The 13211-nt window shown below is 33.4% G+C and overlaps 1 protein-coding gene across 1 annotated transcript; it reads left to right on the top strand.

Annotated features, from left to right (window-relative positions):
• The first annotated feature begins 6539 nt into the window (after positions 1 to 6539).
• On the top strand, positions 6540 to 11999 carry LOC134723122 (heat shock 70 kDa protein 12A-like). The gene is made up of 3 exons (XM_063586763.1): positions 6540 to 6647; positions 8832 to 8976; positions 10933 to 11999. Exons 1-3 carry the CDS (start codon positions 6540 to 6542, stop codon positions 11997 to 11999), a joined length of 1320 nt encoding a protein of 439 aa, XP_063442833.1.
• Positions 12000 to 13211: the final 1212 nt, after the last annotated feature.

The raw sequence follows: 13211 nt of genomic DNA, 5'->3' as shown, positions 1-13211 counted from the left end.
GTATAGCCAAATCCGTGAAAGGAATCAGAGGTTTGCATGAGGGAGATACATTCCTTAATTTATAATAATTTCTAAAAAAAATAACCCGCAACGCGCGTTACTCAGTGTGCACTACATTTTTAATGCTATTTCTTCATAGACAGAAAAAATATTACAGTCATTTCTTAAAAAAAACTAGATTATGTACTGACGTTCAACTTGATTTCTGTCTTCCCGATAATATTTCCTTCACATTCTCATACAAGATCATTCACAATTCAATGGCTGTAATTGATGACCGTTACCTATTCTTTATGATTATTTTCCCCAATATACCGAATAACGGCCTTGTTTAAAATGAATGGTAAGGTGCAAACATGTGTATTATAATTAGGACTGAAAAAGTGTTAACATAAATTGAATAGAAATTGACAATGATAACAGATACAAATATCGCAACATTAAGAATTATTTTTTGTTTGTAGACAGATCCTGTAATATTCTGTAATGGATGCACTGAAATTACCGGAAAGCCGCTCAAAACTTTTTGATAACTTTGAATATGTTGTGGCGATAGATATTGGAACTATTTACTCTGCCTTTGCATTTGCTCATAAAGATGACATCAACTTTGATACAGGTGAAATGAATATAATATGCAATCAACCATGGCATTGCGGGAAAGCAAATCTTATTTCGTTGAAAACCCCGACATGTGTGTTGTTAAACGATAACGCTGAACTGATGTCATTTGGTTTTGACGCAGAAAATAAATATGGCTAACTAGCGGAGACAAAAGAAAAGAATTATTTCTTTTTTAGGAGGTTTAAAATGAATTTATATCAAAAGGTAAGCACTACATATGTTCGTTTTTCTCCCAGCTAGGTATCTCACATATCAACTCATTGAAATGGCTACCATTCTGGACGCCTCCAGGTGCGGGAATTTCTTGCTACATTGAAGACCTGTTCGCGACCTTCTGCTATTGTTTTTTTATGGTCGGGTTGTTGTCTCTTTGACACATTCACCATTTCCATTCTCAATTTTATATCATTCAGTCCAATCCAATTGTATACGGTGAATAAAACAAAGATTGTCAAAATAAAAGGACGAAAGAAGATTCAGAATAAACCACAAGGATAATCAAATGACATTATAATAAAAAAGCAAACTTGTGGTATCAAAAGTAAAAAATATCCATTGACGGTAAAATCTTTCCAAAAAAAGGAAGATTAAGTTGCTCTCCTGATCAATGGTATCAAAAATGATGATCTTGTGGTTGTTGTATTCATTACGTTTTAACAAATATACCATTCTTAATTGCAACAAGTACTAATATCAAATGAAATCTTGTTTTAATCAACACAAACGAAACAATAAATATCTATATTCTATTGTTATTCCCTTTTTATTGAGAAAAACACTCAACTAATCAGGTGGTAATAAATGGGTTGAAAAAATAGGAAAACTATTTTGTAACTCTTATAATGCGGACCTACTTAAGTTATTCTTTTTTCTCTCGTATTGTTTACATTTTATCACAAAACAAACCACTCTGACATACAAGTATTTTCATTGATTGATGACAGTTTATGGTTTTAATTACATTTAATGTACCACTTATTAATTTAAACCTAAGAAACAATTCTTATTTTATTAACACTTTAAAAAAAATAACCCATTTAGCGACGCTAAAAACAAATAAAAGACCTCAATTCCTAAAAAATAATATGACAATTTTTTACTTTTTAACAATGCTGCCCAAAATATTAATACTTGGTTTTGATAATCACCATGTGTAAGGTAAATAAAATCCATTACGATGTACAGCAATAACCAAATGTCCAATTTCCAGTGAAATGAAGAAAAGACTGCATTTGTAAACAACAGAAGAACATATTGAATTTTAAACTCTTTTGTTATACAATTTTACGAAAACAAGCGAATGTTGTGTAAACAAAAGTTTACAACCCAATATAGTACTGCAACTGACATCGAAAAAGACGCTTAGTTTACGAGTTTAGTGGTCCGGAATAACACACGGCTGCAAATTGTTTTAAATGTTAGAATAATATCTATTTTTAATTTTCGTCGGGTCGTAAAAAGTTTCTATGGTCACATTTTTGTATTTTATCTCTTTAATGGGGGTACCTCTTAATTTACGGTTTTGGGTAGTTACCTTAAAATCCAAAAATATGTTTTGGGTTAATTTTCCCGCTATTTTCGTAAATATGTTCTATGCACATATCATCAAGGATCATCGGAATGATGAAGACATAAATATAATACCATCTCCAAGTAAAACTTTCAAACTTAAGGTTGGCTGTTTTTTTAGATAGAAATTTAACGCGTTTTTCTTTGAAAACGAGAAAATGTATAATTCAAAAACAGTATTTGACATTTGAGAGGATAAATCATATTAATGCGATACTGCATGCACATTTTTTGGGTCAAATTCTCAACTATTTTGTCAAAAACTCAAAAATAAAAACATCATTTGTACCTTTTTTAATTACGGAAATTTCTTATCCGTCAATCAGCTCCACCATTTATTTTTTCCTTCACAATCAATTTGATATTTTAGATGTGATTATGTAGATTTTGTAGAAGAAGTTACTTTATTTTTGATTGATTTGAATATATATAGTAGGTCTTTTGTGTTTTTTCTGTAATTAAGTTATAGTTTTGTTAATAAAAGTTGGACTTTTTATAAAAGTTAACCAAATCCTTCGGATAAGATTTTTTTCCGGATAATGACTATAGTTGATATTGTGTGAACATACATATGTTTGTCAATGTTTAACCTCAGAGCAACTATGATGCATGCAAGTGGTCGGGGAAAAGTACTATTGAAGTTTCGCTGAGATTTGGCGTTTGGCAAGGGTATGCTAAACCCAACTTCATCAGTGATGTTATGAGACTTGCACCAGAAGGCAAAATTGGTGCGTCTTTAAATTAGATTGATTAATTGATTGTTGATTGCGTAACGTCAAGTGGCAAATAATTCATGCATGTTCAGGACGAGAACAAGTTAACAATAAAAACAATAGGTTGGTCTTGTCATAATAGAGGCCATTCGGGGTGATGGTCAGGAAAATTAAGACTGCCACTGGAAAATGATGGGTATACTGGATTGGAACAGAAATTTTCCATTGATACAGGCCACCTACGGACCCCTCAAAGAGTTGTTGCAAGAAGGGGTTTTACGTGCAAAGAACGTAGCACTCCCTTTACACAAGGCATTGGAATTAACGTCCCCATTCTGACCGGACGTGACTGCGAACTTGATACATCCCGCACAGTCAAACGGATGCCCCACTTAATTTTCTTGCCGGTCGGGAGAAGACCAAGTGACCATATTTCGTTTCCCCAGTCACCCTTGGGGAACTTTAAATAAGAAACAACAGAAATCCATATATGTGATCAAACTGAACGACATGTATCTCACAACCTGAGACTTTTATACAATCTCGCGCTCAGCTTGGATTTGGAAAAAAGGGTTTTGTATAAAAGAAAAGCCTTTAAAAAACACAGAAAACTACTCAAAACTGAGTCCTCTAAACGTGTTGACAGTCTTTTAAGTTGTGCTTATTATTGTAAGTAATCATTTATCCATGCATAACCAAGTACTTATTGAAGTCAACACTGTGCAATTAAGTAAAACAGATACTGAAAAATTCGAATTTGAACTTACTGTCAGTTCATTTATAACGATTGTTTGAGATGTGATTTGTTCTTCCATAAGAAAAGGCCTTTCTCATGTAGCACATCCTCTACATATGCCGATTACTTTTACCCAAGATTGTCTCTGATACTTACCAAACTCCAGAACTAACTAGATATTGGAACACCTTAAGACACAGGGAGACCAAGGAATATGAAATATAGAGTATAGCTCTGAACTCAATATAGGGGATGCCATATCTGCTGCAGGAAAATTGAAGTCTATGTTAAGACTTTCAGAATAACACCAAGGTGTGTCTGAAAATATCAAGGATACATTAAAAGAAGAACAATTACTCAACCCTGCCCCCAGTGCTCTTATGCGCTATGTCCTAGTTTTGGTTTTTCTATGGAAATGATGCCCGCATAGCTTCTTAATATATATATGAAGATGTGGTATGAGTGCGAATGATACAACACACTATTCAAGTCACAATTTATAAAAATAAACAAATATAGGTCACGGTCCGGTCTTCAACACGGAGTCTAGGCTCAAAAGTTCATTTGTTAGTTAATTAATGAAAAATACCACAAAGGCGCTTCTCAGTGAATCGTATATTGTCCCTAAAGATAACAAAAATTCGGAAATGTATGGCTATTACAAAATCAATCGTTTCTGTAGCAACATTCGCCCCATTACATTTGGGATTGGCAGTGCAGATGTATCATGCATATGCATTTGGGAATATGGGTCACGAACATTGATCGAAACTTTGTACCCACATTGCTTTTGTGTTTCCTATGCAAAGGTAAGACTTTATCTGACGATTTTGAACGAATCATGACGGTATTTTCGCTCCAGATAGCATGTGTACAAAAAAAAACTGTGTTCGCTATGAACAAACTCTGTCCTGCGCCAAACTTTTTCTTATAAAAAAAGGGAAGTGTCTTGTAATGCTAATACGCGTACTGAATCCGCATATATGATGACTAAGAGATTGATTCATGTCCCTATTTAATGAATATTTGAGCTATTGTGTGTCACTTTTATATAAAAGTTATATAAGGATCATGACTGATTTTGAATTACATCATTAGAAAATTGGCATTGCATTGTATAATTTTTCATCCTAAGTTCCCTTCAAAAATTAATGAGTTTTTTACCAAGATTGTCCCACTAAAAAAATGTTATGCACCAAACTTACTTTGTTTTACACTTTTTTAAAACTCGCATTCGCCTCGGGTGACTATAGTATATTTTGTGTTATAACTGCTCTGTCCAGACTTTGCAAATACACAATATGTATATATCTATAACTAGAAACTAATTTCCACAAAATAAACAACCTCTAAGATGCAAAAAAAAACCTTTTTCAGCGCTTGAATTTTGTTTTTTTCAAAGATAAAAAAAATATTGAAATAATTTGATAAACTAGTGTTTTATAGTTTAGAAAATAATTCTGTAATATACTATAGTGAAACACTATAAAAAATATGAAAGTTTATGGATGTGAAAAGGTCAAGGCCACTTCTTCTTTTGCTGTTTCTTAAATGTAAAAAAATCAGAAGGTTCCAAATCAACGCCATTTTGTAATGGCAGCTCTTCATATAAATAGTCAAATTTATCGTTTTAACATCGTTTATAGCATATGCTTATGAGTGAATTGTTTTTGTAGCATTCTCTGGAACAAATATCAGAATATTTCTCCTTTTTTTCCTTGTGGTTGAAATATTGATATCTGACCTTTGACCTCAATTTCACAAAATTGTGACCTCTGGATTTTTACGACCCAGCTTTTCTTATTGTACACGTTTTCTTCTTTCCATCGATATATAATTTAGGTGTGTGTTCTTCGGGACCATTAAAGTTAAAAATGAACTCTGGTTGCAGTACTAATACGGGTATATTGGTTCTATCATAATTAAACGTTATTTCGACTCCAATTAATGACAACACTCTATATGTGCTGTTATATATATATATCTTAAACCCCACTCTATCCTTCTACAAGGGTTACTGTCCACTAGTGATTGTTATGTAGACGATACGCTAGTCTAAGCTAACAAATTATAAGCCTGATACTTTAATCCCTTTTTTTCTTATCTTTTTTTCATGGTTATTATTGAATCATATTAATTGATTAAGTCTTTGTTATTCTCCATATACATAGCTATAAAAATATATTTGCTTTACAGTTATTTTCTAGAAATAACTATTTTTTTTTAATTCAACTCTTATATCCACGGTTTCACAATAATTGTTGTTAGCAAAAGCTTTATTTTCACAAATACTGTGACAATAACATGAACACTAAAAGGAACAAAAAGTATAAAAATATAACAATCTTCAAGAAAAAATCCAAAAAAACTGACAAATGCAAACGCTGTCAATGGAATAATTGGAATATTCCTAAGTTACTACAGGCCGCATCATCGACAGCATCCCCGTGAATGAGAATAAAATACATGTTATGTTGTACGGTATTATTGCCAATTATTGATTCAGAAAAAAGTGATTAGATACTGTTCCTTTGTTTTTTAGCCGTGCATATACTGGCTGTGTGTCATGAATTCATACCCCACATCCTTTGTTTTTATGTCTTATTTTCAATGAAACAATTTGTTCTGTATAGAACACTGATACCTGTGCATACGGATGCTATTCATGACTAACCTGCAAACTGTAAAATAAATTAAAAAAAAAAACAGCTGTTAGGAACAGAAAAATGTAATCGACTAGCACGGAAAGAGATGATTTAATATTCAGGAAGTTGTGAAATGACATCTATTTTTTTTTTTGTAGATTCCATCGGAAGGAATGGACTTATCTGATGTAAATGGTAGAAACTGTATTCTCAAGGTCAATTTTGGCGTTAAAGATTAAATTTTTCGAAGAAATGAAAGGTGAAGCCAGTGTAAAGGATGAAGACGTTCAATGGGTCATCACAGTTCCAGCTATATGGTCAGAAACAGCAAAGCAGTTTATGAGGAAATGTGCAAATGTGGTAACAAACATTATTAGCATATTTATTATTCACCAATGATTTTATTTCTTACATGCGTTCATTTGTTCCAAGATGCACAAAGTAGCTAAGCTTTTGCCTCGAAGACGACCAGTTTTAAATAACTTATTTCAGTATTATAAACTTTTCTATGGGATTTCTTTTTTCGCAGCAGTAATTAGCGGTTTGGGCTTTGCTCATTGTTGAAGGCCGTACTGTGACCTATAATTGTTAATGTTTGTGTCATATTAGTCTTTTGTGGATAGTTGTCTCATTGGCAATCATACCACATCTTCTTTTTTATATGTATCATCCACCCATCATATGCTCTTACATATCGCAATTAATGCGTTACATTATTGAATGTTTGCACTATACAAATTCCTCAATGATCTACCTACGAACACACTGCTCTAACAGAGTTATGGGAAAAAACGAATGAAATCGATCGTATAAAAGTCAAATCGTAGACCGAAGCGATGTGTCTGTGTCTCAAAATACAAACGACTTATTTAGGCGAACATTCTATCTGTTGATACCAGCACAGTTGTCTGATACATAAATACAATCAGCTATAATCTATAAAAAAAGGATATGGTATGATTGCCAATGAGACAACTATCCAGTAAAGACCTAAATGACACAGATATTTACAACTAGTCTGGATTAACACTACGGATGATACATGCACAGCAAGAAACGCATACCCGTTTACACATCCTGTTTCGCATCTTATTGCAATCAGTTTTTTTCTTCGTCCTAGATAAATCTTGTTTTACCAATTTTGAAAATGTAAATTGGGGGTTATTCTAGGTGCGCCTGAAGAGTAGGTAAAACCTTCTCCATATATACAAATATCCAATAGTTATTAACACAAAAAAACAAACGTTTGTAATTCCAGTTTTTTAAATTTATGTAACACTAACAAAATATACCAGATAATAAGAAGATTTATTTCCAACTTCAGCAGATCATTTTGTTGTTCAACCACTATGTATCAAATTTATTCGTTCCGTTTATGTTTACACGTTCACTCCAGTATTATCTACATTAACAATGCCTGTACATAGTCATTAGTATGACAGTTGTTATCCATTCGTTTGTTGTGTTTGAACCTTTGATTCTGCTAGTTGATTAGTGCTTTCCGTTTTGATTTGTTTGTGATTTTTCTTTTTGTTAATATTGTTATGCCCCATTTATGGGCATTATGTTTTCTGCTCTGTGCGTCCGTCTGTTCGTTCGATCGTCCGCTCGTCTGTTCTTCCCGTTTCTTGAAGAAAAAAAATTGGTCGAAGTAGTTTTTGATGAAGTTGAAGTCCAATCAACTTGAAACTTTTCTATATTGTTTATTAAAAAATTTAGATAGTAGTTTAGTTATAGCAAAAAGATTGAAACAAGACTCACATTAACAGTGTTCTACTATAAGTTCTACTTGAAAGGAATAAGACCTATCATAATGTACTACATACTAAGGAGAGCTGTGCTTAAGTCGTGAGCTCACCGGACAACTATTACAAATATTCTTGGTTCGATCCCCGTTACGGGGATAATATTTCAGGGACTGAATTTTCGGCTCTCTCTTGACACCATTTGCGAGTATGGTCTTTAGAAACGAAAAAAGTCCGTCCGAAAGGGAAGATACATATCAGACCCATGTTAAGAGATACATACACTTAAAGGACATCCTTGTAGATTTCGAAAAAGAGCGGGATAATGCCGCAAGGCAGCTCTCGCATCGCAAACTTGTTACAGAATCCACTATAAATAAATACGTAAAAATTAAACTGCAGATTATGAGTATCAACAATATGGAAATAAAACCATAAAAAAACAGCAGCGCGTTTGCTGACTAGTAATTGTCAAGATATATATTCTGTGGTTTTATGGTATAGTCAATTCTTCGTTTCATGATTTACTTTACTCTATCTGACCTTATAAAGGAGGGGCGAATTATATCAAAAGGACAGTCAAACTCATAGCTCGAAAATAAACTGACAACGCCATGGCTAAAAACTGAAAAAAACAAACAGAAAAATAAGAGTATAAAGACACAACACAAAACAATAAAGACTAAGCAAAACAAACCCCACCAAAAGCTATCATTGAAGTGATTGATAATGTTCACATTCTATTGTTTATTGCATTTCTCACTCAATAATAGTATTTGTCGCAAATTACGATTTTCAGGCTGGAATAACTGACAATCACTTGATAATTGCTTTAGAACCGGAAGCTGCGTCAATTTACTGTCAGTATGTAAAAACAAGAGGAACTGATGATACTTTCAAAGTGTCAAAACCTGGAACTCAGTACATGGTTGTAGATCTTGGAGGTAAATTTAATATGCAAAGAGAACAATATCAATCAGAAAAAAACAAGATAAATGGACATTTTAAAATAGTCACAAACTTGTGCAATCCTAAAGCCTCGGTCACACCCTATCGGATAGCACGAACGGACGCCTAACGGATGAACACAAAAGTTATCCGTTGACAAAATTATAATCTGTTTGGAGTCCGTTGATGTATTGACCGAATAAAACGGACGTGTAACGGATGCATAACGGACACACACCGGACAGAACGGATGTCGAACGTACATGCAACGGACGAGTACCGCATAAAACGGACATCTAACGGAAGCGTACCGGATAAAACGGATGAACAAGATATACGGAAAAATCAAACGCGACAATAATAATACATGTATATCGCATGAATATTCAAAATATTTCTGTGCAACTGGTTTTGGTTTGTTCTTCAAAATTCCACCAAAGGGCAGTGTCTGGCCTGAATAAAAACTGCTTGATTGTGAAGAATTCATATACTCTAAGATCGATTATGAAGATAAGTATTAACGAACCTTAAGAAATCTGACATACCAATAATTGGCATTTCTGACGCTAAATTTTCAATTGACATTTATCCGTTTCAGATCCGTTCATCGTCCGTTTTATCCGTTATACGTCCGGTAGAAGTCCGTTTGTCATCTGTTCTACATCCGTTTTATCCGTTGAACGTCCGGGAAAAGTCCAGTGGTGAATTCATCTTCCAGACCTCTAACGGATGCATAACGGATACAAAAAGGAAACGAAACGGACGAGTACCGTACAAAACTGACGCCTAACGGACGTTCAACGGACATTTTATCCGTTGGACGTCCGTTCAAAGTTTTGAACATGCTCAAAATTTTCCAGCGGACAAAACTAACGTTGACGGATAAAAGGTGCGATTAACAGACATGCAACGGATATGGACGGACGTCTAACGGATAAGAACGGACGTCTAACGGACATGAACGGAGTAAAAAAAGATATCCGCTAGGCATCTGTTCGGTCTATCTGGTAAGGTATGACCGAGGCTTATCGAATCCCCATAGCGGTGCTTTCAGATTAAAATGTAATTTGGAGAAAAAAATTCTCCAAACGAAGATGAGAATAACATTGCAGGGTATATATGAAATCTCGTAGAATTCTATCTTAATGTATTTTTTTTAATTTTTTTTAAAGTTTAATGCATTATTTCTTTTTAGTTATATATGCATTTTGATAGAAACAACTGTTATGTATTTCTTTTTCAATCTCAGTTTACTGAAAATTCCTGGAATCCTGCATGCAATAGTATCTCACATGTATAGAATTGACAAATCCATTTTAAGTTTTTATAGAAATGCAAAATAATGATCATGTAAGAATTATATACTAATATCAAGCTGTTATTCATGTGATGTGCTTCAATTCTCTCTGTATGACTGACCATTTGTTCTAGAATTCAAATATAGCGATTTCAAGTACGTTTTCTCAGGAAATAAAAGTTCACAAAAGAAAAGACAGACAACATTACATATAGAAGAACATAAATAATAAGCACTGACCTACTCAAAAATAAAAAAAATAATGTGATATGATTGCCAATGAGACAACTCTTCAAAAGAGATTAGAGACCCCGAAATGACAAATGTAAAACATTAAAAAAAAACGACTTCAATTCCAGGGTTATCTCATAAAATCACAAAAATACTGAAACCCGAGTATATTCAAAACGGAAAACCCCTAATAGATAAAAATAGACTTAGTTCATGTGTTTATGTTGCTGAAATATTGCTAAATAAAAATGAAAAGTTCACAATAAGGAAGCTGAAATAATTCCTTTTTCGTCGTGTTTGTCAGCAACAGACCCTAATTGCAAATATATAGATGTTTGTAAAATCTTGAGACAGATTTAACAGTATATGTCATATCATTTATTTCTATCTCAATACAATTAAAATACAGTTGTTTGCTTTATAGGTGGAACTGTGGATATAACGGTACATGAAAAATTGAGCAACGGTCACTTGAAGGAAATTCACATCGCAAGTGGTGATGAATGCGGTGGAAATTCACTAAATCAAAGTCTAGTTCAGGAAATGATTCGCAATTTTGGTGGACCTTTTATCAAAGAAATTGAGAAAAACTATCCGAAAGTGTATTTTGATGTCCATAGAGAATTTGAAGCTGCTAAGAAAGCATTTGATCTAGATTCAGATGACATGTCGATAAGTTTGCCAACAATCTTTATCGAAGCTTTGTGCAAAGCAATGCATTTAGAAAGTTTACAACAAATATTAAATCAAGGTCCACATATAGGCGGATTACATTTATCGGCTGGGAACTTCCTTCATATAAGTTCTGAATTAGTGAAGGAGAAACTGTTTGACCCAACGGTTGAAAAAAATGAACAATTAGTCTCGACAGTAATATCAAGCACAAATAATGCTAACATAACTAAAATTCTTTTAGTTGGTGGACTAGCAGAATCAAAGTATATACAGGATTTTTTTCGTTCAAAATTTCCTCTTCAGACTGTTATCATTCCGAGAGAAACAGATTTATGTGTAGTCAAAGGAGCGGTTATGTTTGGACATACACCAACACGGATTTCACATCGCGTTTCAAGGTATACCTATGGATCAAACTTTTCGCCTACATTTGACAATTCAGTCCATGATGAAAAAAGAAAAAGAGTTATTGACGGAGTAGATAGGTGTATTGGTGTATTTGATATATTCTTCAAAATGGGAACTGTTATAGAAATTGATACAAATGTCAAGCGGACATATGTAACAGTTGACAAATTTCAAAAGAGCCTTGATTTGTCTTTGTTTGCTTCAACAAAGGAAAACCCGACTTATACAAACGAAGAAGGTTGTACTAAAATAGGAGATTATGTTTTAGTTCTGCGGAACCCGACTGAGGAACTAAAACGAATAGAAGTGAACATTGTATTTGGAAACACTGAGATATCAGTACATGCGCATGATGCATCAGGGAAACTCTGTGGCATATCTTTTCACTACCATGACAATATTCCATAAAAATCGGAAGAAACTTCAATTATTACTATGTTATAACTATAATTGTTTTTTAAAACAATTAGCATTTAAAATCGGAGCAAATTTTCAAATATATCTATGCGTCTATGTAATAATATTTTTTATTGGAAATAGGGAGAAATATAATATAAATAAAAAAATAAATTTTGTAAAATTGAGGCAACAGTAGTATACCGATGTTCGAAATTGATAACAGGGGAATTTTCAAAAGAGTCGGGGTTTCAGAAGCAGCAAATCTGACGACCGAAGAAAATTCAGTTTATTTTTATCGTTTTTAAGTGGCCAGTCCCTTTAGAGAAGTTACGAAAGGAAGTTAGAAAAATTTGTTACAATATCTGATTTTTTTTTACATGGCCTTCTTTGTTTATGAAGATATCGTGACTTCATTTGGACAACGGGTCGATCTCATCATCAGATAATACCATTTTGACAATTTTCCTGTATTTGCATATTTCTTTATCATGGTTGCAGATGATATACATCTAAAAATAGCAACATTCACTGGAACAGATTAAAAATAATATTAAAAGACAAAAAGAAAAAGCACCTTGCTAAATTCTTTAATTTTACTTTCCGATATATTGATGATGTTTTATCATTGAACAACCCATACTTCAGCCAATACTTACATCTCATATATCCCAGTGAACTTGAAATTAAGGATACTAGTGATACTAGAAGGACTGCTTCATACCTTGATCTTTTCCTCAATATTGACGTAGATGGACGACTTCACACAAAAATCTATGATAAACGGGACGATTTCAACTTCCCAATTATCAATTTCCCATTTCTCAGCAGTAACATACCCTCTGCCCCTTCGTATGGTGTTTACATATCACAATTGATACGTTATTCACGTGCTTGTTCACACTATACGGACTTCATATACAGGAGTGTGCTCCTTACGCAGAAACTGCTCCAACAAAGTTATGAGGAGAACAGATTAAAATTGACACTCCGTAAATTTTATGGACACCATCACGAATTGGTGGATCCATATGATGTCTCTTTAGCCAAACTAGCTAAGGACATTTTTACCACATGGTAGATTGTGGTTTGTCATTATGTCGTCTAATCTTTTAATTACCAAACGTGACTTATTCCCGATTGTGACTGTTTTGCTGAATGTGAATTCGCATTACTATAAGACGTGTTTCTGTACTTGTTTATCCCGAATTCATGTATTTAGTT

This window comes from Mytilus trossulus, chromosome 6 (assembly GCF_036588685.1).
Source record: "Mytilus trossulus isolate FHL-02 chromosome 6, PNRI_Mtr1.1.1.hap1, whole genome shotgun sequence".
Classification (NCBI taxonomy): Eukaryota; Metazoa; Mollusca; class Bivalvia; order Mytilida; family Mytilidae; genus Mytilus; species Mytilus trossulus.
Note: the sequence above shows the minus strand (reverse complement) of the source record. Positions and strands in the feature narration are given on the sequence as shown.